Genomic DNA, 26,233 nt, shown 5'->3' with positions numbered 1-26,233 from the left:
AAACATGACCTCAAATCATGTTAATAGAATGTTAGAACAAAGTGATGACTTATAGTTTGTCTAGGTCAACCCTATTATTTTATAAGTAAATGGATCCAGAGAGTTTGAATGATTACTCATGTTGGTGCAGCTATTGTTGTCCAAGGTGGTTGGGACATAGAGCTCTGTTGGCCAGATTTACTTTCTGGTGTTCTTAGTACTACATTTGTGAAGAGTTGTAAGGCCATCAGAATTAACATTTATCAGCTTTCCATAATCCAAGCAATATAGTCAATTAGATTGGTAGGAGTTTGTGGGGAAAGTGGCAGGTTAAGTATGTTTCCATAACTTCTGTCCCAATGAAATGAACAAAATTATTCAAAAAATAAGCAATTTTTTTAAATGGAAGAGAATACAATTCCATTATCACAGGCGCCAAAGAAAATCTGTTTGATATTAATGACATTTGAGTCTAAACACTGAAATCCAATACAGGGTGCTTCATGAGAGATTTGTAAGTTTCACAAAGTTAAGCTGGCCACATTGGCTCACGCCTATAATCTCAGCACTGAGGGAAGCCAAGGCAGGAGGATAGCTTGAGCCCAGGAATTAAAGGCCAGCCTGGGCAACATAGCGAGACCCTGTCTCTAAAAAATATATATTTTTTTAAATAAAAAAGAAATTAGCCAGGCTTGGTTACTTACATATATAGTCCTAGCCACTTGGGAGGCTGAGACAGGAGGATTGCTTGAGCCCACAAATTCAAGGTCACAAAGAACTGTGATTGAACGACTGCATTCCAGCCTGGGCAATAGAGCAAAACCCTGTCTCAAAAAAAAAAAAAAAAAAAAAAAAAGGACCAACTTAATGGCAGCCTTTTCCTAAAGATCTCTACCCATAATCCTTCAGTTGTAGAGGAGAATGAGAACTGTGGGCTTAAGTGGACCATAGTAGAAAGGAATGTGGTGCTGAGACACATGTAGGGGCTTTGAGGTCAGATTGTTTATAAGGTCTCTTCCCTTATTTACCAACTGGGGAGAATTGACCTAGTTAGCAGTACCACAAACAGGGGAGAGATGGAAAAACAATATTTTGAAGTCAGCTTTTGAGTTGTTAAACAGGATTCTATAACCCAACAAAAAATTTGTTTTTGCCTATCCTAATGGGTGAAAAGCTGAAATCTAACATGTATCTACACATACTTGACCAAGAGACCAGATGTGCTCCTGAGATTTTTGCTTTCCTTTTCCTTTCTTTCCTTTTTTTTCTGGTAACAGTTCTATTGAGATATAATTCACATACCATATAACTTACCAGTTTAAAGTGTACAGTTCAATACTTTTTTTAAAGATGTAATTTATTTGGAATCCAAGCTTTGTTTCACAAGTTTATTATTTATTTTTATTATTATTATTGTTATTCTTTTTGAGACTGAGTCTTGCTCTGTTGCGCAGGCTGGAGTGCAGTGGCACGATCTTGGCTCGCTGCAACCTCTGCCTCCTGTGCTCAAGCGATTCTCCTGCCTCAGCCTCCCGAGTAGCTGGAATTACAGGCGCCTGCCACGACGCCTAGCTAATTTTTTGTATTTTTAGTAGAGACGGGGTTTCACCATGTTGGTCAGGATGGTCTCCAACTCCTAACCTCAGGTGATTCACCCGCCTCTGCCTCCCAAAGTGCTGGATTACAGGCGTGAGCCACCGCGCCCGGCCAGTCTTTGCTCATCTTATAGGTAAAAATGGCATCTTATCGGCCAGGCGCGGTGGCTCCCGCCTGTAATCCCAGCACTTCAGGAGGCAGAGACGGAGGGATCAGGACGTCAAGAGATTGAGACCGCCTGGCACGGTGGCTCACGCCTGTAATCCCAGCACTTTAGGAGGCTGAGGCGGGTGGATCACGAGGTCAGGAAATCGAGACCATTCTGGCTAACACGGTGAAACCCCTTCTCTACTAAAAAATACAAAAAAATTAGCCGGGCATGGTGGCAGGCACCTGTAGTCCCAGCTACTCGGGAGACTGAGGCGGGAGAATGGCGTGAACTCGGGAGGCGGAGTTTGCAGTGAGCCGAGATCGCGCCACCGCACTCCAGCCTGGGCGACAGAGCGAGACTCTGTCTCAAAACAAAAACAAAAACAAAACAAACGAGATTGAGACCATCCTGGCCGACATGGTGAAACCCATCTCTACTAAAAATACAAAAATTAGCCGGGCGTGGTGGCGGGCACCTGTCGTCCCAGCTCCCCAGCTTTGGGGAGAATGAGGCAGAAGAATCGCTTGAATCCAGGAGGCGGAGGTTGCGGTGAGCCGAGATCGCGCCACTGCACTCCAGCCTGGTGACAGAGCAAGACTCCGTCTCCAAAAAAAAAAAAAAAAAAAAAAGGCGTCTTACCTTATTGTTTTAATTTACAATTATTATTAGTGAGATTGAACTTCTTTTTTTGTTTTTGTTTTGTTTCTGTCATGATTACTCTTTCCTTTTATTTGGTGGCATTTCATTTTGCATATTTCAAAAGTATTTTTGTCTTTTTGAAGTTTACTGTGCTTTGATACAGAAATTTTTATCTTTATTTTAGAATAAGGAGAGATTATCTTCTGCTGTTACTGACCTCAACATAATAATGGAGCCCACAGAATGCTCAGAATTAAGTGAATTTGTGTCTAGGTAAGCTATTTTACAAACTTACTTTTTTAGAGAAAAAAAGTAAATTTACACTTTACAGTTTTAAGTTTACCTTTTCCTCTTCTTAGTAAATAGGTCTTCTCTGAAAGTATAACACCACTGTTGTGCTTATATTTAAGCCCATATTCTCTATATCTATCATTCTTTCATTTAGTTTATATTTATTGCACATTCACTATGTGCTGGGTATTAAAATGTGAGCAAAAAAAGACACAATCCTCAGTCCTCATGGAATTGACAGTCTAGTGGAGAAGTTAGATTTTAATCAAATAATGGCAGAAGTAAATATAAAATTATGGCTATGTTGAATGCTACAAAAGAGAGTTACATAATGCTGTTGAAGTATATATCAGGAATTTTTGTTTTTTATTATTTTTGTATTTTTTTTTTAAATTAGAGATGGGGTCTCACTATATTGCCCAGGCTGTTCTCAAACTCCTAGGCTCAAGCAGTCCTCCTGCCTTAGCCTCCCAAAGTGTTTATCAGGAATTTGACTAGCAGAGAGAACATGAAATCATTTCCTGAAGCTTGAACTGACATCTGAAAAATGAGTAGGTGTGAACTAACAAAGAGGGAATAACTTTGCTGAGCACTGTGCCAGCAGGGAGCATGGTGTCTGTGAGTAATTGACACAGGGCCACAGTGACAGGTGGAGGCAAGAGCCTAGGAGAATGGTGTAAGATGAGGTTAGGAAATTAGGTAAGGTCCATACTACTGGGAATTTGGTATAAAGAGTGTTATCACAGTCCCAGGACCAAGTGAAACTATTGAAAAGTTTTGAGCAGGGCCTGAGGAAAGCAAAAGTGTGGCATCCTAGAAAGAATTATTCTGGATACTATGGGGAAATGGAACGAAGGGGTGCAATCATTGATACAAGTGAGTCAATGACTAGTCTTTTAAAACAGTTCAGGCAAGAGAAGTTTGTAGTTTGGACTGAAATGATGATACTTAGCTAGATGGATTTGGGGGATAATTAGGAAGCAAAAATGAGTGGGCATGGGATTGCTTGAGTAAAAGGGATTAGAGGTCATTCACAGGGGATAACTCTTTGATTATGGTGGTGCCGTCTGCTGTTAAGGGAAGGTTGGAAGAGGACCATTGTCAGGTGAGATTATGACTTTATTTTGGACATATGGGACTTGAGTGCCTTTGAAAACACTGAAATAAAAATGAGAAAGAGGCAGCACAGTAGAGGTGGGGGTGGGAGATATAGAACACTGGAATTATCTTCTATTGGGTAGGAATTAAAGCCTTGAGCAGGAATGAGATTGCCTGTGAAGGAATATAGAGTAGAACTAGAAAAGGCCCTAGAACTGAGCCTTGAGGAATTCTAAAATATACTGGCTGAATAGAAGGGAAGGATCCTGCAAAGGAATTAGAAAAGGAACTGTTTGAGAGGTAGGGAGAATACCAAGAATGTGTTGTGTCATGGCAGAGATCACATATTCCCTTTTGTTCAGACCATAGTTTGGAAGTAGCATCTGCTATTTGGAAATTACAAAAGGAAGAGTAGTGAGATATCTCTCTTCCTGTAATAATGAGCATATTATAGTTACTTAATAAATATTTAATCCCAGCTTTTTGGGCAATTTTTTAGACTGGGTTCCCATTTTGTGGAGAGTGACTGGTATTTTAGAAAGGGTGCTGAACATAGGTCAGAAGACCTGGATTTTATTCCAGATTCGACTACGTGTAAGTTACCTCTCTTTTTGGAGTTTCTTTCTTCTTTATCTCTGCTGTTATGCAATTTAAATGTTATATGCCTAATTATGAATTTATTTTTAGTTTTTCATTATAGATCTGTAGTTTTTCAGACAGGATTGGTATCTTTAGGTTTTGAAAAATTTTTAGTCATTATTTTATTGACTCTTGCTTCTACCTTGATCTTCCCGTATCACAGTCTACCTTCACTTTAAATAGTAAGCATTTCACATGTACTATAAGAACAACAGTATACTTTCCATTTATTTTCCCTCAACCATTGTATTATTATTTTCATACAATTGTCATACACTTTTACATGTTCCAAATGTCTCAGGGCATTGTTACTATGTTTGCCTTAGACTGTCAATTATTTTTTAAAGCAATTAAAAATAAGACAAAACTTGTTTGGTTTTGTTTTTTTTGAGACGGAGTCTTACTCGGTCACCCAGGCTAGAGTGGAATGGCATGATCTTGGCTCACTGCAACCTCTGCCTCCCAAGTTCAAGCAATTCTCCTGCCTCAGCCTCCTGAGTAGCTGGGATTGCAGGCATCCAGCCACCATGCCCAGCTAATTTTCTTTCTTTCTTTCTTTCTTTTTTTTTTTTTTTTTGTGCATTTTTGGTAGAGACAGGGTTTTACCACATTGGCCAGGCTGGTCTTGAACTCCCGACCTCAAATGATCCACCCACCACAGCCTCCCAAAGTGCCAGGATTACAGGCGTGAGCCACCGTGCCTGGCTGACAATACATGTTTTTGTATATTTATCTTCATTTTTTCATTTCCAACATTCTTCATTTCTTTATTTCATTCTTCATTTCATTTGATTCAGATTTCTAACTGCTATGCTCCTTCTTCCTTAAGAACTTCCTATAACTTTTTTTTTTTTTTTGAGATGGAATTTCGCTCTTTTTGCCCAGGCTGGAGTGCGACGGCATGATCTCAGCTCACTGCAACCTCTGCCTCCCGGGTTCAAGTGAATTTCCTGCCTCAGCCTCCCAAGTAGCTGGGACAACAGGTGTGTACCACCACACCCGGCTAATTTTGTATTTTTAGTAGAGACGGGGTTTCACCATGTTGGTCAGGCTGGTCTCAAACTCCTGATCTCAGGTGATCCACCCGCTTTGGCCTCCCAAAGTGCTGGGAATACAGGCGTGAGCCACCGCACCTGACCCTTTAACATTTCTTACTGTGCTTGTCTGTTGGCCATAATATCTATCAGCTTTTGTTTCTCTGGAAAGGTCTTAATTTTGCCTTCATTTTTTGAAAGATATTTTTGCTGGCCATTGAATTCTGAGTAGACAGGTTTAAAGATAAAAAACATATATCTTTAAACATACTCTTTCATAATCTGGATTGCATAGGTTGTGACAAAAAGTCTGCGGTGATTATTATCTTTATTTTTCTGTATTAGTGTGTCGTGTGTGTGCTTGGGGCAGCCTTAAGTCTTTCTCTTAATTTTGTGTTTCTGTAGTTTTGTGCTATGTTTAGGGTATATTTGTGTGAAAATTATCAACCATGTCTTTTAAAGTATTTATTTTGCCCTGTGTCACTCTAATGACACATATGTTAGACTATTTAACATATTGTCCCAGCATTTGGATGCTCTGTTCTATTTCTTTCATGTCTTTTTTCCTTTGTGTTTCAGTTTGGATGATTTCTATTAACCTATCTGCAACTTCGCAGTCTTTCCTCTGTTGCAGTACTGTCTGCCATTGGGCCCATTTAAGGAGTTCTTTATCTCGCTTGTAATGCTTTTTATTTCTTGTGTTTTCATATTCCCTTGTATGAATGTACCAGAGTTTGTTTATTCATTTACCCATTGAAGGATATCTGGGTTATTTTCAGTTTTTGGTGAATATAGCATATTATAGTTATATATACTTTTTTTTTTTTTGAGACGGAGTCTCGCCCTGTCACCAGGCTGGAGTGCTGTAGTATGATATCAGCTCACTGTAACCTCTGACTCCCTGGTTCAAGTGATTCTCCTGCCTCAGCCTCCTGAGTAGCTGGGATTATAGGCACGCACCACCACACCCAGCTAGTTTTTGTATTTTTAGGAGAGACGTGGTTTCACCATGTTGGCCAGGATGGTCTCGATCTCCTGACCTAGTGATCCGCCCACCTCAGCCTCCCAAAGTGCTGGGATTACAGGCGTGAGCCACCACGCCTGGCCTATGTATACATTTACGTAGCATATTATAGTGTATAATATAGCATATTATCTTTATATATGTGTGTATGTATACACACGCATACACATGCATTCATGCTGCTACAAACATTCATATGCTATAAATATGTATATTACACACACAAACGTACATGTATATGCTGCTGTGAACATTCACTAGAGGTTTTTGTGTGAATGTAAGTTTTCTTTTCTCTAGGGTACATAACCAGAAGTGGAATTGCTGAGTCATATAAGAGTATGTTTAAATTTATAATAAACTGCCAAACCGTTTTCCAGAATGACCATACTGTTTTGTATTCCCACCAGTAATGTGTGAGAATGTCTATTAATATTTTTGTGAATTAATTTCTGATGGTCACCTAATTTTAGATGTAATAGTCCCAGGAATTTATTGTTAGAATAAAATTTTGGAATTTTTATCCTAAATTTCTCTTTGTGTTCGCTTTATACTTGAGAAGGAGACATTTGGAGTTATTTTTGTTTCCTGACTACTTTAGCTGAAATTGAAATGGGTTACTGCCAACATTTTATGAAAGAAATCCATGACATCTGTTTTACATTTAGTGAAGTTTGGACTTTGCTTAGGAAAAATAGATAAATTACAGTCATTCTTACAGCTGTGAGAGCCAACACCCACACCCACACACAAAATTTCTTTCTATATGGAAAACTCTTATGTGCTGTAGTACAGTATCCTTTATGAAGATGCAAATGGAAGAATGAAGGAATTGTGAATTTTTTAAAGTTCATTGTAAAAGAACAGTCTTTTCTTCTGTGTGTATGTGTTTAAACTTGAGTCATCACAGCTTTTAAGATTATTTTCATGGCTTACTCCCTCATCACATGATTAAGAGTTTATTTTTTTGCTCACTTGTTTGATGGAGAACGAAATATCGTGTCACTGTGGCCTTTAAGCGTGAATGAACTAATTTCTCCTCTTTGTAGGCCCATACTCTTTGGAAAACAATTTTTTTCAGATGTTTAAATAATTTTTAAAATAGTTATTAGACTGACTTTTAACACATAATCTCCAGTGTTCCCTATAAACTACATGCTTATGCAGCTTTGTGTTAATTCAGCTATTATTTTATGTTCTTTGTTTTCAGTGAATCTACTTGGTTTTTTTGTTCACTATTGCCCAGGCTGGTCTCAAACTCCTAGGCTCAAGCAGTCCTCTTGCCTTAGCCTCCCAAAGTGTTTATCAGGAATTAGACTAGCACAGAGAACATGAAATCATTTCCTGAAGCTTGAGCTGACATCTGAAAAATGAGTAGGTGTGAACTAACACCTACTAACACCCTTTCTTGCCTTCTTTTAGATTATTTAACTTGTTTTCCTATTTTTTTATTGTGGCAAAATACTTACAAAATCTACCAACTCAACCATGTTAAAAAGTATACTTCAATAATAGTAAATACATTCATTATGTTGTACAACCATCACCACTATCCGTCAACATAACTCTTTCCTCTTTTAAAACAGAAACTTTGGCCAGGTGCGGTGGCTCACGCCTATAATCCCAGCACTTTGGGAGGCTGAGGTGGGTGGATCATGAGGTCAGGAGTTCAAATCCAGCATGGTGAAACCCTGTCTCTACTAAAAATACAAAAACTAGCTGGGCATGGTGGCACGTGACTGTAGTCCCAGCTACTTGGGAGGCTGAGGCAGGAGAATCGCTTGAACCTGGGAGGCGGAGGTTGTGGTGAGCCGAAAGCACCACTACACTCCAGCCTGGGTGACAGAGTGAGACTATCTCAAAAAAAAAAAAAACCAGAAACTTTGTACCCATAAACAATAACTCCCACTTCCTCCCTCTCCTCATCCACCATTCTACTTTTTGTCTGTGTGATTTTGATTAATACTATCTAAGTATTAATCTAAGTACCTCATATAAGTAGAATCATACAGTATTTGCCTTTTTTCTTTAGATGGAGTCTCGCTCTGTCGCCCAGGCAGGCGTGCAGTGGTGTGATCTCGGCTCACTGTAACCTCTACCTCACCAGGGATTCTCCTGCCTCAGCCTCCCAAGTAGCTGGGATTACAGGCACCCGCTACCATGCCCAGCTAATTTTTATATTTTTAGTAGAGAAGGGGTTTTGCCATGTTGGCCAGGCTGGTCTTGAATTCCTGACCTCAGGTGATCTAGCCATCTCGGCCTCCCAAAGTGCTGGGATTACAGGCGTGAGCCACTGTGCCTGGCCAGTATTTGCCTTTTTTGACTGGTTTATTTTGCTGAGTGTAATGTTGTCAAGGTTCATCCATGTGGCATAAGTCAGAATTTCTTTCTCTTTTCCTTTTTTTTTTTTTTTAAGCACCACACAAGCTTTATTTGCACCATCTATATAAGATAGTCCTGGCCATGCACAGTGGCTCATACCTGCAATCCCAGCATGTTGGGAGGCCAAGGTGGGCACATCACCTGAGGTCAGGAGTTGGAGACAAGCCTGGTAAACATGGAGAAACCCTGTCTATACTAAAAATACAAAAATTAGCTGAGTGTGGTGGTGGGCGCCTGTATCCCCAGCCACTCGGGAGGCTGAGGCACGAAAATCGCTTGAACCGGGGAGGCGGAGGTTGCAGTGAACCAAGATTGTGCCACTGCACTCCTCTGGGTGACAGAGCAAGACACCATCTGAAAAAACAAAACCAAAACCAAAAAAAACTAAGATAGTTCTGTGAATCTGTCCCATTGAGAGAAGACAGGGCCTTTTCTCTCAAGCCTGTTACTTAAAGCCTGTGTGTGTGTGTGTGTGTGTGTGTGTGTGTCTGTGTGTGTGTATACATATATATATATATATAATATAACGGGGAGTTTATTAAATATTAACTCACATGATCACAAGGTCCCGTAATAGGCCGTCTGCAGGCTGAGGAGCAAGGAGAGCCAGCCTGAGTTCCAAAACTGAAAAACTTGGAGTTCAATGTTCAAGGACAGGAAGCATCCACCACAGGAGAAAAATGTAGGCTGGGAGGCTAGGCCAGTCTAACCTTTTCATGTGTTTCTGCCTGCTCTATATTCACTGGCAGCTGATTAGATAGTGCCCATCCAGATTAAGGGTGAGTCTGCCTTCTCCAGCCCACTGTCTCAAATGTTAATCTCCTTTGGCAATACCCTCACAGACGCACCCAGGATTAATGCTTTGTATCCTTCAATCCAATCTAGTTGACACTTAGTATTAACCATGACAAGTCCACCCCTTGTCAACTTGAACCCATACACATCTCCTAAGATCATACATAATCTTCAAATAAAGACAATAATAGTCATAATTATGCCTAACATACAACTATCCTTCATAAAACCAGAAACTCACCAATCCCCAACCCAAATACTATTACATAAAGTTGATAATACTTAATGCTGATATGAAGTCAATAAATCATATGTCACATGATAAAGGAAAAAGGAAATAAAATGAAGGTACTTTCTTAGTGCAAGTGTATACATGCACAAACATATTTTTAACGAAAGAAGAAGGAAGTACTCATGACAATTACAGTCCCCGTTTCTGCAGCTGGTCATGTGGTCATAGCTGGTACTGATGACTCCCTTCTTTTACTACCCATTATGTATTCCCTTTGCGTTCAGCAAGCACCTCAGGGGGTCATGTTTTTTTCCTGATGGAGTGACCCAAACCTTCATTCCTGAAGGATCTGGGCCATTTGTAGTCCTGTTTGGATTGGGCTGTCGAAGTTTCCCATTAACCTTACTTACAGGGCTTGGTAATACTAAGAGAAGCCGTAATGAATCTCTGCTATTCCATGCATATTCTTCCTTACCTCTGTTGTGAAGTAGTAGAATGATTTCATCTTGATAGTCTGGGTCAGTCACCCCAGCCAACACTGTAACTCCCTTCTTAGCCTGTTGACTTAAATGTAGGAGGAGCCCAAAGTGTCCAGGTGGCAATCTTAACTTCCAGTTTAATGAGATCTTTGTTGTGTCTCCTGGTGGCAGCGTTCCTCCCTCTGGAACTAAGACCTCTAGGCCAGCAGAATGTAATGTCGCAGGAACAGGAAGCAAAAATTTTGCCAGTAGATCACTAGGGGTGTTGGTGAGTGGTGCCACTTCAACTTCCACCCCTTGATTCCTGGACCCATGAATCTTGGCTATGGAAGAAACAGTACCATATATTGGATGCTGATTCAGAGCATACATGGCCTTCTGGAGAGCTTTGCCCCAGCTTTGCAAAGTATTGTCACCTAGTTGGCATTGTAATTGTGACTTCAAAAGGCCATTCTACTGTTCTGTCAATCCAGCTGCTTCAGGATGATTGGGAACATGGTAAGACCAGTGAATTCCATGAGCATGAGCCCACTGCTGCACTTCTTTAGCCGTAAAGTGAGTGCCTTCATCAGAGGCAATGCTGTATGGCATACTGTGACGGTGGATAAGGCATTCTGTGAGTCCACGATGGTAGTCTTGGCAGAAGCATTGCATGCAGTATAGGCAAACCCATATCCGGAGTAAGTGTCTATTCCAGTGAGGACAAACCTCTGCCCTTTCCATTATGGAATAGGCCCAATATAATCAACCTGCCACCAGGTAGCTAGCTGATCACCCCAAGAAATGGTGCCATATCGGGGGTCAGTGTTGATCTCTGCTGCTGGCAAATTGGCCTTGTCAGACGTGGTGAGTGGAAGTCCTTGTTGCTGAGCCATGCGTAACCTCCATCCCTGCCACCATGGCCACTTTACTTTGTTCATGGGCCCATTGAGCAATGATAGGGGTGGCTGGGGAAAGAGGCTGAGTGATGGATTATCCTATCCACTTGATTATCCATCCTATCCACTTAAAAATGCTAAAGGAAGGGGTCTCACTGTGTTGCCCAGGCTGGTCTTGAACTCCTGGACTCTTGCTATCCTCATGCCTTGTCCTCCCAAAGTTCTGGGATTATAGGCATGAGCCACCACACATGTCCTTGCAATTTCATTTTATGCCACTTTAACTTAAAAAAAGTTTAAAAGACCTGTGTTTCTTTAGAGCTCTGTCCCCTATTGGGGGAACCCACCCCCAATATTTCAGCATAGGTTCTTTCTATTTTCCATAAGTGTTGGCTGGCTGAGAAATAAACAGAAAGAGTAAAAAGAGAGGAATTTTACAGCTGGGCCGCTGGGGGTGACGTCACATATCAGTAGGACCGTGATGCCTGCCTGAGTCTCAGACCAGCAAGTTTTTATTAAGGGTTTCAAAAGGGGAGGGGGTATAAGAACAGGGAGAAGGTACAAAGATCACATGCTTCCAAGGGCAAAAAGCAGAACTACTAATAAGGGTCCAACAAAGATCACAAGGCAAAGGGCAAAAGCAGAACTACTGATAAGGGTCCATGTTCAGCGGTGCACATATTGTCTTGATAAACATCTTAAACAACAGAAAACAGGGTTTGAGAGCAGAGAACCGGTCTGGCCACAAATTTACCAGGGCGGAGTTTTTCCCCACCCTAGTAAGCCTGTGAGGGTACTGCAGGAGACCAGGGCGTATCTCAGTCCTTATCTCAACTGCATAAGACAGACATTCCCAGAGTGGCTGTTTATAGACCTCCCCCCAGGAATGCATTCCTTTCCCAGGGTATTAACGTTAATATTCCTTGCTAGGAAAAGAATTTAGCGATATCTCTCCTACTTGCATGTCTGTTTTTTTTTTTTTTCAAGTAATTCAGCCACTACTTTAATACCACACTCTACATAAAACAAACACATTAAATGCCAAGCTGGCAGAGCCTCCCAGTATGCACTACAGCTGCAAAAATAATGACATGGAAGGTTTCTTTTTGAAGGTTGAATTATTTGAGAGAAAATTAAACCATTTCTTTTAGACCAATCTAGCTGAGCAAATAAGACTTCTGTAAAGATTAAGGAGTCTGTAGCACAAGAAATGCAGCATATTCATTTGCTATAGCTTCTACTCTTCGAATTTTACACTGGAGACCTAAAAAAAGAATAGCTTAAGTCTAAAATAGTCCATTATGAGACATTTCATATGCATAAATTCTCAATATTTCATAAATACTGTAACTACCAAAAAATCATTCATGCCTTAGATTTAGCAAATGGACCCTTGTGGAACATTGCATTTCTCAACCTGAGCAAACATAAGTTAAATATTTATAAAACAAAATATACTGAAACTATTTCAATTCTTGTAAGGGTAGAATAGACACTTTAAAGGAATCAGCCTGAACTTAGGAGTCTTCTGTGTATTAATAGTGAATATGCATATGCAAAAACTCTACAGAAATATTAAAATTGATAGAGTTTCTAAATTTTCATCTCATATCAGAATATATAAACACAGGGGTTAGTCAATTATTTTACTAACTGATTGATATTGTCTGTCAGTATTGATTAGTTTGGTATTTAAAAATATATGGAAGTAAACTAAAAATAACTACTGCTTAGAAAACCTCAGCTGATATGTGGAAGGATTAGATAATTGGAACACTACAGAAAGGAGCAAAATGAAGAGTAGAATTCTCTCTCACTCAACTAACCCCATCTCTTTCTCCAAAGGCAGCCACTATTCAATTTTACTTCTGTTTCCTTCTGGAAAGGGTGAGAAAAAGATTTATTAATGTAGCAACAACTTGCACATCTGTTTATAGGCTCTCTGCAAGAAGAAAAATATGGCTCTTTTTGCCTGACCCCGCAGGCAGTCAGACCTTATGGTTGTCTTCCCCTGTTCCCTGAAAATCGCTGTTATTCTGTTCTTTTTCAAGGTGCACTGATTTCATATTGTTCAAACACACATGTTTTACAATCAATTTGTACAGTTAACACAGTTGTCACAGTGGTCCTGAGGTGTCGTACATCCTCAGCTTATGAAGATAACAGGATTAAGAGATTGAAGTAAAGACAGGCATAAGAAATTATAAAAGTATTATTTGGGAACTGATAAATGTCCATATTAAAATGAAATCTTCACAATTTATGTTCAGAGATTAAAGACAGGTGTAAGAAATTATAAAAGTATTATTTGGGAACTGATAAATGTCCATATTAAAATGAAATCTTCACAATTTATGTTCAGAGATTAAAGACAGGTGTAAGAAATTATAAAAGTATTATTTGGGAACTGATAAATGTCCATTTTAAAATGAAATCTTCACAATTTATGTTCCTCTGCCGTGGCTCCAGCTGGTCCCTCTGTTCGGGGTCCCTGACTTCCCACAACAGTCCCCAGCCTTTTGAATTATTGATGTTACGAACTTGTATATTTATATGTTGTGCACCCCAAAATGTAAACTAATAATTCTTTAAAATGCATTAGTTTTTTAAATTACATAGAAAATAATGTGGAGTCACAAATGAAAATTACATTAATACTAGCTTTTAGTCTAATTTTTAAAAAATGTATTAGTCTGTAAAATCATGTAGGAAACAAAGAGTAACAAACTATTGTTGCAAAAATACTAGCTTTTATAATTTCACATGTATTTACCTTTATTGAGTCTTTTTTTTTGTTCTTTTTTAAAACTTTTTACTTCTTTTGCCTTTTTCCATATGTTCTAAGAGTCTATTTCTTAATATGTCTTCAGGTTACTGTCTAGTGTCCTTTCTTTCACTCTACAGAATTCTCTTGACCATTTCTTACAGAGAAAGTTTAATGATAACCAACTCCCTCAACTTTTGTTTACCTGAGAATGTCTTAATTTCTCCTGCACTTTTTTTATTTTTTGTTTTATTTTTCTTTTCTCCAGCCACATCCCTTTGATCATCTCCCTCATTATTATTATTATTATTATTATTATTATTATTATTATTTTGAGATGGAATTTCACTCTTGTTGCCCAGGCTGGAGTTCAATGGCGTGATCTCGGCTCACCGCAACCTCTGCCTCCCGGGTTCAGGTGATTCTCCTGCCTCAGCCTCCCAAGTAGCTGGGATTACAGGCATGCGCCACCACTCCTGGGTCATTTTTTTTGTATTTTTATTAGAGATGGTGTTTCTCCATGTTGGTTAGGCTTATCTCCAGTTCCCGACCTCAGGTGATCCTGCCTTGGCCTCTGAAAGTAGTGGGATTACAGGTGTGAGCCACCGCACCCAGCCACTATCTCCCTCACTTTTTAAGGACAGTTTTGCAGAATAGAAAATTCTTGGTTGACAGATTTTTTTTTTCTTTTAGCACTTTGAATATATGACCTCACTGACTTCTGGCCTCCATACTTTCTGACGAAAAATCTGCTGATCATTTTATTGAACATCCCTTGTATGTGACCAGTCTCTTTTCTCTTGCTGCTTTCAAGATATTCTCTCTTTGTCTTTGTCTTTTGACAGCTTGATTATAATGTTTCTCTATGTGGATCTCTTAGTTCATCTTGGAGTTCTTTGAGTCTCTTGGATGTTTTATATTCATATCTTTCATCAAATTTGGGATGTTTTAACACTTTATTCTGTCTGCTTCTTCCTCTCTTTTTTTTTTTCTGAGACTCCTACAGTGCAGAAGTTGGTAGTTTGTTCTCTTGACATGTCCCCATGTCCCACAGTTTCCTTACATTCTTTTTTTTTTTTTTTAATGGAGTTTCCCTCTGTCACCCAGGCTAGAGTACAGTGGCGCAATCTCAGCTCACTGCAACCTCCACCTCATAGGTTCAAGCAATTCTCCTGCCTCATCCTCCCGAGTAGCTGGGATTACAGGTGCCTGCCACCACATTCAGCTAATTTTTTGTATTTTTAGTAGAGATGGGGTTTCACCATGTTGGTGTGGCTGGTCTTGAGCTCCTGACCTCAAGTGATCCACCCACCTTGGCCTCCCAAAGTGCTAGGATTACAGGCATGAGCCACCACGCTCAGCTAGTTTCCTTACATTCTGTTCACTTTTCCTCATTCTTTTTTCTTTTTATTTCTCAGACTTGACAATTTCTATTGTCCTATCTCCAAGTTTGGTGATTTTTCTTTCTGCCTACTCAAATCTGCCTTTGAATTCCTGTAGTGAATTTTTCATTTTAATTATTGTACTTTTCACTTCCAGAATTTCTTTTGGTTTTCTTTTAGGTTTCTTTCTTTGTATTGATATTTCTATTGTGTTCCTGTATCATTTTCTTAACTTTCTCCAGATCTTTCTTTAGCATTTTTAAGATGGTGGTTGTAAAGTCTGTATGGTAGATCTACCATCAGATTTTTTTTCAGGGATGCTGTCTATTCATTTATTTTTTTTCATTTCATGAGGCCATTCTTTTGTATCTCTTTTTTTTTCTTTCTTTCTTTTTTTTTTTTTTTTTTGAGATGGAGTTTCGCTCTTGTTGCCCAGGCTGGAGTGTAATGGCATGATCTGGGTGCACTGCAACCTCTGCCTCCCAGGTTCAAGCGATTCTCCTGCCTCAGCCTCCCAAGTAGCTAGGATTAAAGGCATGCGCCACCACACCCAGCTAATTTTGTATTTTTAGTAGAGAGGGGGTTTCGCCATGTTGGTCAGGCTGGTCTTGAACTCCTGGCCTCAGGTGATCCACCTGCCTTGGCCTTTCAAAGTGTTGGGATTACAGGCATGAGCCACCGTGCCCAGCCTTCTTTTATATTTCTTTGTATCCCTTGTGTTTTGTTGTTATTGTTGTTGAAAAGGGCTCATTTGAACCTAATAATGTGGTAACCCCCAAAGTCAGATTCTCCCTCTTCCCCAGGGTTTACAGGCTTGTTATTGTTATTATTTATTTTATTTATTTATTTATTCATATTTTTGTAGGCCATCTCTGTGCCAGGGATTAACCTGAGGTATAAACTTAAGGTCTTCTCAGTTTGTTTCTGGGCCTGAAGCTTTCCATGGGTATGTGCAATCTCTTACAGAATCTCCCCTTATATGCAGTTATTTGTCAATGTCCTAGTCTTGATTGTTTGGCTCTTAGAAAGGGGAAATGAAGAAAATGAAGGTGGGAAAAAAGGAGCTCTGGCCTTTTAAGTCCCCTGGAAATCACTTCAACTGGAGGAAGCAGAGTTTTCAAAAGTGTGGGGATGTGTAACTACAATGGCTGCCTGACTCTTTGTCTACACTTCTGTGATAAGAAGCCGCAGTGAACAAAACACAGATCCTTTATGGCTGGAGAACAGGGTCCTTTTTTTTTTTTTTGCTTGCTCTGGCTTCTATAAGCTGTGTGTAAGCTGCTCTGGTTATACTCACATGACTGCCTGCCAGGGGGGTGGGGGTGAAGAAATGGGTAGCTGCTGCTATACTAAGAGCTGAAATTTGCTGAAATTAATCACAATTTACCATCCAAGCCCTTCTCCAAGCCTTTGCCTGGATGTTGCCAGCCTTCATTAGACTCAGAGTTTCCAAATGGTTATATCAAACAGATTCTGCCAGTGAAATTGTTATATAAGTGGAGAGATGGAATTCTGGTACTTCCTATTCTGTCATCTTCTCAAAACCCTCTCTTTAAATATATTTTAATATTCTCTTTTAATTTATTTCATTCACGTTTTGGCTATATTTGTATTATTTTTTATTGGCTGCTGTGGGGATTATAACATACGTAACCTAACTTTTAACAGTCTGTTTAGATTTGATACTTTACCACTGCGGTTATAGTCTTGTGGTCCTATAACCACATGGATCACTTCCCCTCCCTGCTTCATGTGGTAGTTTTCATGTGAATTATATTCACATGTATGTGCTGAAAAACTCCATTAGTCCAGTCTGAGCAACAAAGGAAGACCCTATCTCTACAAAAACAACAACAAAATTAGCTTATTGTAGTGGGGTGCACTCGTAGTCCCAGCTACTTGGTAGGCTGAGGTAGGAGAATTACTTGAGCCCAGGAGTTCGACAGTGCAGTGAACCGTGACTATGCTATTGCACTTTAGCCTGGGAGACTGAGACCCTGTCTCAAAATATAATAATGATAATAAAACTCCATTAGATAACATTATAATGTTTTACTTCAACTGTCATACATACTTTAAATAACTTAAGAAAAGGCTAATAGTTTGTCATATTTCTCCAGATTTTTATTTTTTATTTTATTTTTATTTATTTATTATTATTATTTTTTGAGATGGAGTCTTGCTGTCGCCCAGGCTGGAGTGCAATGGCGTAATCTCAGCTCACTGCAAGCTCTGCCTCCTGGGTTCACACCATTCTTCTGCCTCAGCCTCACGAGTAGCTGGGACTACAGGCACCCACCACCACACCCGGCTAATTATTTTTGTATTTTTTAGTAGAGACAGGGTTTCACTGTGTTAGCCTGGATAGTCTCGATCTCCTGACCTCGTGATCTGCCCGCCTTGGCCTCCCAAAGTGCTGGGATTACAGGCATGAGCCCCCGCCCCCGGCCATATTTATCTAGATTTTTAATGTTTCTGCTGCTGTTCTTGATATGGAGCCTTTTTAGGACATGTTGCATGTATCATGGCTCATTTCCCATAAATACTTAAGTGTGTATTTTTATTATTTTACTTTCTTTCTTTCTTTCTTTCTTTCTTCCTTTATTTATTTATTTATTGAGATGGAGTCACACTCTGTTGCCCAGGCTGGAGTGCAGTGGCAAGATCTTGGCTCACTGCAACCTCTGCCTCCCAGGCTCAAGTGATTCTCCAGCCTCAGCCTCCCTAGTAGCTGGGACTACAGGCACATGCCACCACATCTGGCTAATTTTTGTATTGTTAGCAGAGACGGGGTTTCGCCGTATTGGCCAGGCTGGTCTCGAACCCCTGACCTCAAGTGATCCATGCACCTCGGCCTCCCGAAGTGTTGGGATTACAGGCATGAGCCACCGTACCTGGCCTTATTTTATTTTATTTTATTTTATTTTATTTTATTTTATTTTATTTTATTTTGAGATGGAGTCTTGCTCTGTCACCCAGGCTGGAGTGCAGTGGCACAATCTTGGCTCACTGCAACCTCCGCTCCCCAGGTTCAAGTGATTCTCCTGCCTCAGCCTCCTGAGTAGCTAGGATTGCAGGCATGCACCACCACGCACAGCTAATTTTTTTGTATTTTTAGTAGAGATGGGGTTTCACCATGCTGGCCAGGCTGGTCTCGAACTCCTGACCTCAAGTGATCCGCCCACCTTGGTCTCCCAAAGTGCTGGGATTACAAGCATGAGCCACTGCACCCGGCTCAAATGTGCAGTTTTAAGTTTAGAGATATTCCCTTATATAATTACAGTGCAGTGATCAACTTCATAAATTGACATTGATATGATACTTTTATCTAATATGCTTTCCATATGCCAGTTTTCTTAGTTGATCTCATAATATCTTACATTGCATTTTCTTTCTCCTTGAACCTGGGGAGTGGAGGTTGCAGTGAGCTGACATTGTGCCACTGCACTCCAGCCTGGGTGACAGAGCAAGACTCCATCATAAAATAAAATAAGATAAGATAAGATAAAATAAATTCAAGTATTGCATTTAGTTGTCATGTCTCTTTAGTTTCCTTTAATCTGGAGTTATTCCCTAGCCTTTCTTTGCCATGTTTCACTTTGTCATCTTTTTAAAAAGCTCTTCCTGCAACCATCCTGAGCAACAGAGCAAGGCTCTATCTCTTCAAAAAGTTAAAAAAAAAAAAAATTAGCCTGGCATAGTGGTGCATGCCTATAGTTCTAGCTACCTGAGGGGCTGAGGCAAGAGTATCATTTGAGACTGCAGTGAGCTATGATCAAGCTACTGCATTCCAGCCTGGGCCACAGGGCAAGATTTGTCTCTAAAAAAAAAGTTCTTTCCACTTTTTTGTTTGTTTGTTTCTTTTTCTTTCTACTTTTTTTCCCCAGTAGAATGTTTCTTATTTTGTCTTTGATCATCTGTTGTGATCAGTTGATGCTATGCCTTCTTAGGCAAATTCCGCATAGATGATATTTTGTCCTTCTCAGCATAGCTGTCCCTCATAGGTGATACTAAGTTTTTCACTCAGTGAAACTGTTGTATTTCTCCACTATATGATAACTAATTTTTTCTCCTTTGGCTCCAATATGCAATCTGTGGGGACACACTTGATGACCACACAATTACTACTCTTTATTAATATTTCTTCCTCAATTTAGCATCTATGATTATTCCTACCTTATCTACTCTCTACTATGATGTTTGCAAAATGATGATTTTTCAACTCTAGCACTTCCTCCACATTTCTCAGTAGGCATTTGGCATTATGCTTAAGAAATAGATCACCATTCTCTATGTATGTATATGTGTCCATATTTATAATATGTATGGATTCATTCATTTCTTTTTTTTCCAACGATTTATAATTTCTTAATCTTATTTTGGTGCTCAAAGTGTCCCGGATTTGATCAGAGGGAATCTCTTTAAGCCGGCTCCTGAATCCATGTGTTAATTCCTTATTATATTTTAGAGCACTTCCTCATATTCTGTCATTAAAAGATTTTCCAGACTCACAATATACCTGTCCTGCCCTAGGTGTAGATTCAGCAATTTATCTGAGGAACCAGAGTTTCTTTTTGTGGGAAATGGCATTAGAGACTGAGATCTGACACTAGGTCTGTTCATTGCTATTGGAGTGTCTTTGCTTCTTGGTTCTTTCAACAAACAGTACTAGGAAATATGTATTTATACATATATACACACACACACACACACAAACCTGTATGTAAGAAATCATGATTCATATAATATTCATGTGCACAAATAGTCATGTGCCGCATAACTACTTTTTGATCAGTGACAGACTGCATATACAAAGGTAGTCTCATGATTACATTACTGTATTTTACTGTACCTTTCCTATGTTTAGATATGTTAAATGCACAAATACTTAACATTGTTTTACAATTGCCTACAGTATTTAGTATAGTAATGCTGTATAGGTTTATAGCCTAGGAGCAATAGGCCATACCATATAGCCTCGGTTTGCAGTAGGCTGTACCATTTAGGTTTAAGTACACTGTATGATGTTCCTATAGTGAATAAATCATCTGACAATGCATTTATCAGAATGTATCCCTGTTGTTAAGCTACACATGACTATAAATATTTACAAAATTATGAGTGTACACCAAGGCCTCCAGTTCTACTCTAGCTTATCCCCAGTTTATAGTATGTATGTGTTTATGTGTCTATATACATACTATCATTTCACATTTCTATGTCCTTTCTTCCATATTGAGAAACTTGGCTCCTAGAAATATCAACAAAGTTATTCATTTGCTCAATCCTATTGGGTTTTTTGTTTTTTTTTTTGTTTTTTTTTTTTTTGAGATGAGGTGTCACTCTGTTGCCCAGGCTGGAGTGCAGTGGTGCAAACCCGGCTCACTGCAACCTCCATCTCTCAGGCTCAAGTGGTCCTCCCACCTCAGCCTCCTGAATAGCTGGAACCACAGGCATGCACCACCATGCCCAGCTAATTTTTTGTATTTTTGGTAGAGATGGGTTTTTGCCATGTTGCCCAGGCTGGTCTTGAACTCCTGGGTTCAGGCGATCCATCCACTTTGGCATCCCAAAGTGCTGGGATTATAGGCATGAGCCACTGTACTCAGCCAATCCTGTTGTTTCTTGTAGTGAAGGCCTGCTTTTTTTTTTTTTCAATTAGAAAAAAAATTTTTTTTAGAAATGGGGGTCTCACTATGTGACCCAGGCTGGTCTCACACTCCTGGGCTCAAGCAGTCATCCTGCCTTGGCCTCCCAAAGTGCTGGGATTACAGATGTGAGCCACTGTGCCTGGCCTAATATTCTGCTTTTAATGGAATTTTTAGCTTTTTCTATGATTTTGGTCTTAAAAGTCTTTATTTCATTTTTGGTTTTGAAAGATATCATTCTGGGTATAGAATCCTTGGTTGACTGTTTTGGTTCTTTGGGTTTTTTCTCCTGAGTACTTTGGAGGCATTTGTCTGTTGTCTTATGGCTTAACAGTAAATTTGCTGTGATTCTTCTTTATGTTCCCCTGTATGGATGGAACTGGTTGTTGTGTTGGATACACAACTCTATTCATTTGGCCAAAATCATAAAATTAAGAAAAAGAGTGAATTTTACTGTATGTAAATTTTTAAATAAATACATATATGTTAAAAGCATATTATGTACTTTGCATTGTATTAGTCTCTAAGAATACAATGATGAACAAGATAATTTTCAGTTTTATGAAGCTTACAACCTAGTGTATGCACAAAACCAATGATACATGGTAATTGATGGTAGAGTACATGCTATAGGAATATAAATGCATACAATGTCTACTCTAGGGGAGAGGGAGGGATAGTATTAGCCCCAGGTAACCTAGGAGAGTGCCTTGTACATGGTTGGTGTTCAAGCAGTTCTTGAGTGAATTGTCTAACAAACCACTTGAAAATATAAGACCTGAAGTTAAGCAGAGATTAGACAGACAAGTCGCTAGTGTTCCTTCATTTATCCAGCAGTTACGTGTTGCCTGTTCTGCAGCCAAGCATTGTCGTTGTGCTTAATATGTAGCAGTGAACAAAAGAAAAACTCGTCTTCATAAACTCAAGAGATTTATTTTCTAGTAGGGGAAACAGGCAATAAACAAAACAGATATGTAAAATAAATAATATATTAGATATCGATAAGTGGTGGGGAGAAAATAAACAAGGATGGGCTGCACAGGAAGAGGGAAGGTATGCATTTTTAAATAGCTTGATTGGGGAAGGCCTCATTGAGAATGTGACCTAGGAGTACATGGAGGAGGTTGCCTGGCCTAATCATATCAGTTTGTTATCAACCCTAGGTACTCTCTAAAAATGTATCAATGTATCAAATTACGCCTTGTATTATAACTACTTTTTTTTTTTTTGAGACACAGTCTCGTGCTCTCACTCACGCTGGAGTTCAGGGGCATGATCTTGGCTCACTACAACCTCCACTTCCTGGGTTCAAGCGATTCTCCTGCCTCAGCCTCCTGAGCAGCTGGGATTACAGGCATCTACCACCACGCCCTGCTAATTTTTGTATTCTTAGTAGAGATGGGGTTTCACCACGTTGGCCAGGTTGGTCTCAAATTCATGACCTTAGGTGATCCACCCGTCTCGGCCTCACAAAGTGCTGGGATTATAGGCGTGAGCCACTGTGCCCAGCCTATAACTATTCTTATCCTCATGTAAATTATAAATTTGTGATAATAAGGACAATGTACCTTTATGTATTTCATTTCTTTCTTTTTTTTTTCTTAAACTAATGACTAACAGCATTGAATTAGAAAAGGTGTTTAATCTCTGTGGAGTTATCTGCAAAATGAAAGAACTGGAAATAATTATTTCCAGGGTTCGCTGGGCATGGTGGCTCACGCCTGTAATCCCAGCACTTTGGGAGGCCAAGGCGGGCGGATCACGAGGTCAGGAGATCGAGACCATCCTGGCTAACATGGTGAAACCCCATCTCTACTAAAAATTCAAAAAATTAGCCAGGCGCGGTGGCGGGCACCTGTAGTCCCAGCTACTCAGTAGGCTGAGGCAGGAGAATGGTGTGAACCTGGGAGGCGGAGCTGGCAGTGAGCCAAGACAGCGCCACTGCACTCCAGCCTGGGTGACAGTAAGACTCCGTCTCAAAAAAAAAAAAAAAAAAAAAAAAGAATTATTTCCAGGGTTCTGTCCCATTCTAAAAACTTATATATTTATGAATTGAAGAATAAAATATATCTGAGAAATGATGGAATTTACTGGAATTGGAATGATAGAGCTGTAGAAGAACATCCACAACTTAGATCTCTTCTTTATAACATGAGATGATTACCAGTACTTGGGGAATCCTTCTCAGTGAAACCAGATATACAAAACACTGTTTCTTTGCGCCACCCTCTAGACATAAAATTACTTCATTTTACAGATTGCTTATTGTTTGGTATTACTTGTGGCACAGATTCCTAAACTCCTTTAGTAAGTATATGTGCCCACCACTATTTACAGATCACTCAACTGATCTAGTTAGAGTCCTCAGTAATGAATTTTATGTGCCAGATGCTTTCTTCAGTATTTGTGGTCTTTTTCTTTTTAAAAAGGCATTATTTTTAAAATAAAACACAGAAAAGTATAAAAAGTTATACCTGGAAGGGATTTGGGAAGAAATTATTCCTCTGATTAATCATTGTACAGGTAAGCTGAATGATTATTACACACACACGCTCATTTTTTCAAACATCTGAGGCTGTTTTGAGGATATTGTTTGAGAGGATCACGATTCAGTTAGTTCAGTACTGACTTCCCCAAGAGCTCTCATGGAGTTACTGCAGGTTGAACATCCATAATCTGAAATCCAAACTGCTCTAAAATCTGAAATTTTTTGATTGCTGACATGATACCTTAAGTGGAAAATTCCACACCTGACTTGCGTTTGCAGTCAAAACGCAGGTGTACAACACAGTTCATTCAACATCCTCAAGGGAAAAAGACCCTCCCTGCTCCCTTCAGCTGCGGTAGCAGCACACATTCATAACAGAACAAGAAATTATATCAGATTCTAAAATCAAAGCTAGATTAATAAGACAAAAATTGTTGTTAATGAGGCAGATAACTGTGGAGGAAACGTTTATTTTATTTTTATGTATTCATTTATTTTTTGAGACAGAGTCTCACTCTGTCTCCCAGGCTGGAGTGCAGTGGCACAATCTCGGCTCACTACAACCTCCACCTCTCGGGTTCAAGCAATTCTCCTGCCTCAGCCTCCCGAGTAGCTGGAATTACAGGCGCACGCCACCACACCGAGCTAATTTTTGTATTTTTAGTAGAGACAGGGTTTTGCCATGTTGGGCAGGCTGGTCTCGAACTCTCGGTCTTAGGTGATCTGTCCACCTCCGCCTCGCAGAGTTCTGGGATTACAGGCGTGAGCCACCATGCCTGGCCTTTGGAGGAAACATTTAAAAATGGTTCTACAGGAGCCATCCAGCAGAATGCCTCCTTATCCCTAGAGAACCCATTTCTTGGTCCCACAACTGTTTCTTATGTTTCTTCTCACCTAAAAAAATAAAATACAGTATACAGTAACATTTTATTTTATTTTATTTATTTTTTGAGATGGAGTTTCACTCTTGTTGCTCAGGCTGTAGTGCAATGGTGCGATCTCGGCTCACTGCAACCTCCGCCTCCTGGGTTCAAGCGATTCTTCTGCCTCAGCCTCCAGAGTAGCTGGGATTACAGGTGCCCGCCATCACGCCCAGCTAATTTTTGTATTTTTAGTAGAGATGGGGTTTCACCACATTGGACAGTCTGTTCAAACTCCTGACCTCAGGCGATTCACCCGCCTTGGCCGCCCAAAGCACTGGGATTGCAGGCGTGAGACAGCGCACCTGGCCTATAGTAACATTTTAATCAAAACACAGCATCATAGGTGGAGACTGAAAGCCTACCATTGTTAGTTGTTGCTTTTTTTAAAAAGCTGGTAACTGGTATTTTGGTGATACTACACTGCATACATTATTTTTTCACTATTTAATGGCATGTCATGTTTTTTACTGTTAAGTTCTTATGTGTGAATAAGTTAAGAAAATTATTGCTTATTGGTATCATAAATTCAGAATCAGGAATGATGATGATGCTATATAGCCATAGATCATCTACATGGGTGGCTGAGATAGTGACACCTTTGTTTTCTCATGGATCATTGTACACAAACTTTGTTTCACACACAAAATTATTTAAAATATTGTATAAAATTACCTTCAGGATCTGGACACTGTCCCCAAGATATCTCATTATATACATGCAAATATTCCAAAATCTGAAAAAAATTCAAAATCTGAAACGCTTCTGGTACCAATCATTTTTGGATAAGGGATACTCAGCCTGTATTCTAGCTTCCAATAATTTTATCAAAGTTAGCTTCAAAGCAGCTTCATGGGGCCGTTTATTCAATGATCAAGAGCTGCACCAAATTAATCACCTTCATAAAAATATAACTATAGCTGCTGTGAAGACCAATTTCATGAGGTCTCTCTGGGAAGCAGTCCCAATGAGTTCATCGTCTGTTACAGGACCTTTTGAGTGACCAAATATGGAGAAACTAAATCTCACCTCTGGTATTTATATATTGTGGATAGTTTTTTTGGCTACTGACGGGAATCAGCAGCTTATATTTGACATATATCTGTGTTCATATGCACTGCATGATTAATATTTAAAAGTTAAGAATAAATGGCCCAGATGCAGTGGTTCATGCCTGTAATCCTAATGGTTTGGGAGGCTGAGATGGGAGGATTGCTTGAGCCCAGGAGTTCATGACCAGTGTTGGCAACATAGTGAGACCCTGTCTCTACAAAAAAAGAAATTGAAAAACATTTTCCAGGTCTGCCTGCCTGCCTGTAGTTATAGCTGCTCAGGAGACTGACATGGGAGGGTCACTTGAGCTCAGGAGCTCCAGGTTACAGTGAGTTACGATCATGCCACTGCACTCCAGGCTAGGTGACAGAGCAACACACTATCTCTAAAAATAAATAAATGGGAGCCTATTGTAATAGCTTTTATTATTATTAACAACTAATAATATAGTGAGGCTAACAGATAAAGAGACAATTGCCATTAAAAATGTAGTTACAGTTCACAAGAGGGAGAGGCACACCACACCATAGGGGCCACATGAGGAGCACTGGGGTCAGTCAAGAGACAAATAGGAGAGGGGAAATCTATGGGCAAGAGCTTTTATTGTGGTTTCCGTGGGAAGGAATGGTTGAGGCAGTGTAAGCCGGCTTAAGCTTGGCTTGTTTGAATAATTTCAGTGAGCTCTGGGTCAGAGGACCTGTCCCTAGTTAACTCTCCTGTATCTGGCCCTGGGGTGATTACAGCAGGTGGATAGTGGAGAGAAC

The 26,233-nt window shown here is 39.8% G+C and overlaps 1 protein-coding gene across 2 annotated transcripts in view; it reads left to right on the top strand.

Moving 5' to 3' along the window:
- Nucleotides 1–26,233, top strand: part of CENPP (centromere protein P) — a 289,427-nt gene that overhangs the window by 17,759 nt on the left and 245,435 nt on the right. For both annotated transcript variants that reach the window (XM_001146410.8, XM_054658903.2), the window contains exon 4: nucleotides 2,550–2,638. In XM_001146410.8, the coding sequence (XP_001146410.4) occupies nucleotides 2,550–2,638 (89 nt within the window). The remainder of the gene's footprint in view (nucleotides 1–2,549; nucleotides 2,639–26,233) is intronic.

This window comes from Pan troglodytes, chromosome 11 (assembly GCF_028858775.2).
Source record: "Pan troglodytes isolate AG18354 chromosome 11, NHGRI_mPanTro3-v2.0_pri, whole genome shotgun sequence".
NCBI classification, from domain to species: Eukaryota; Metazoa; Chordata; class Mammalia; order Primates; family Hominidae; genus Pan; species Pan troglodytes.
The sequence above is the reverse complement of the archived record's forward strand: the minus strand, read 5'-3'. Positions and strand labels throughout refer to the sequence as shown.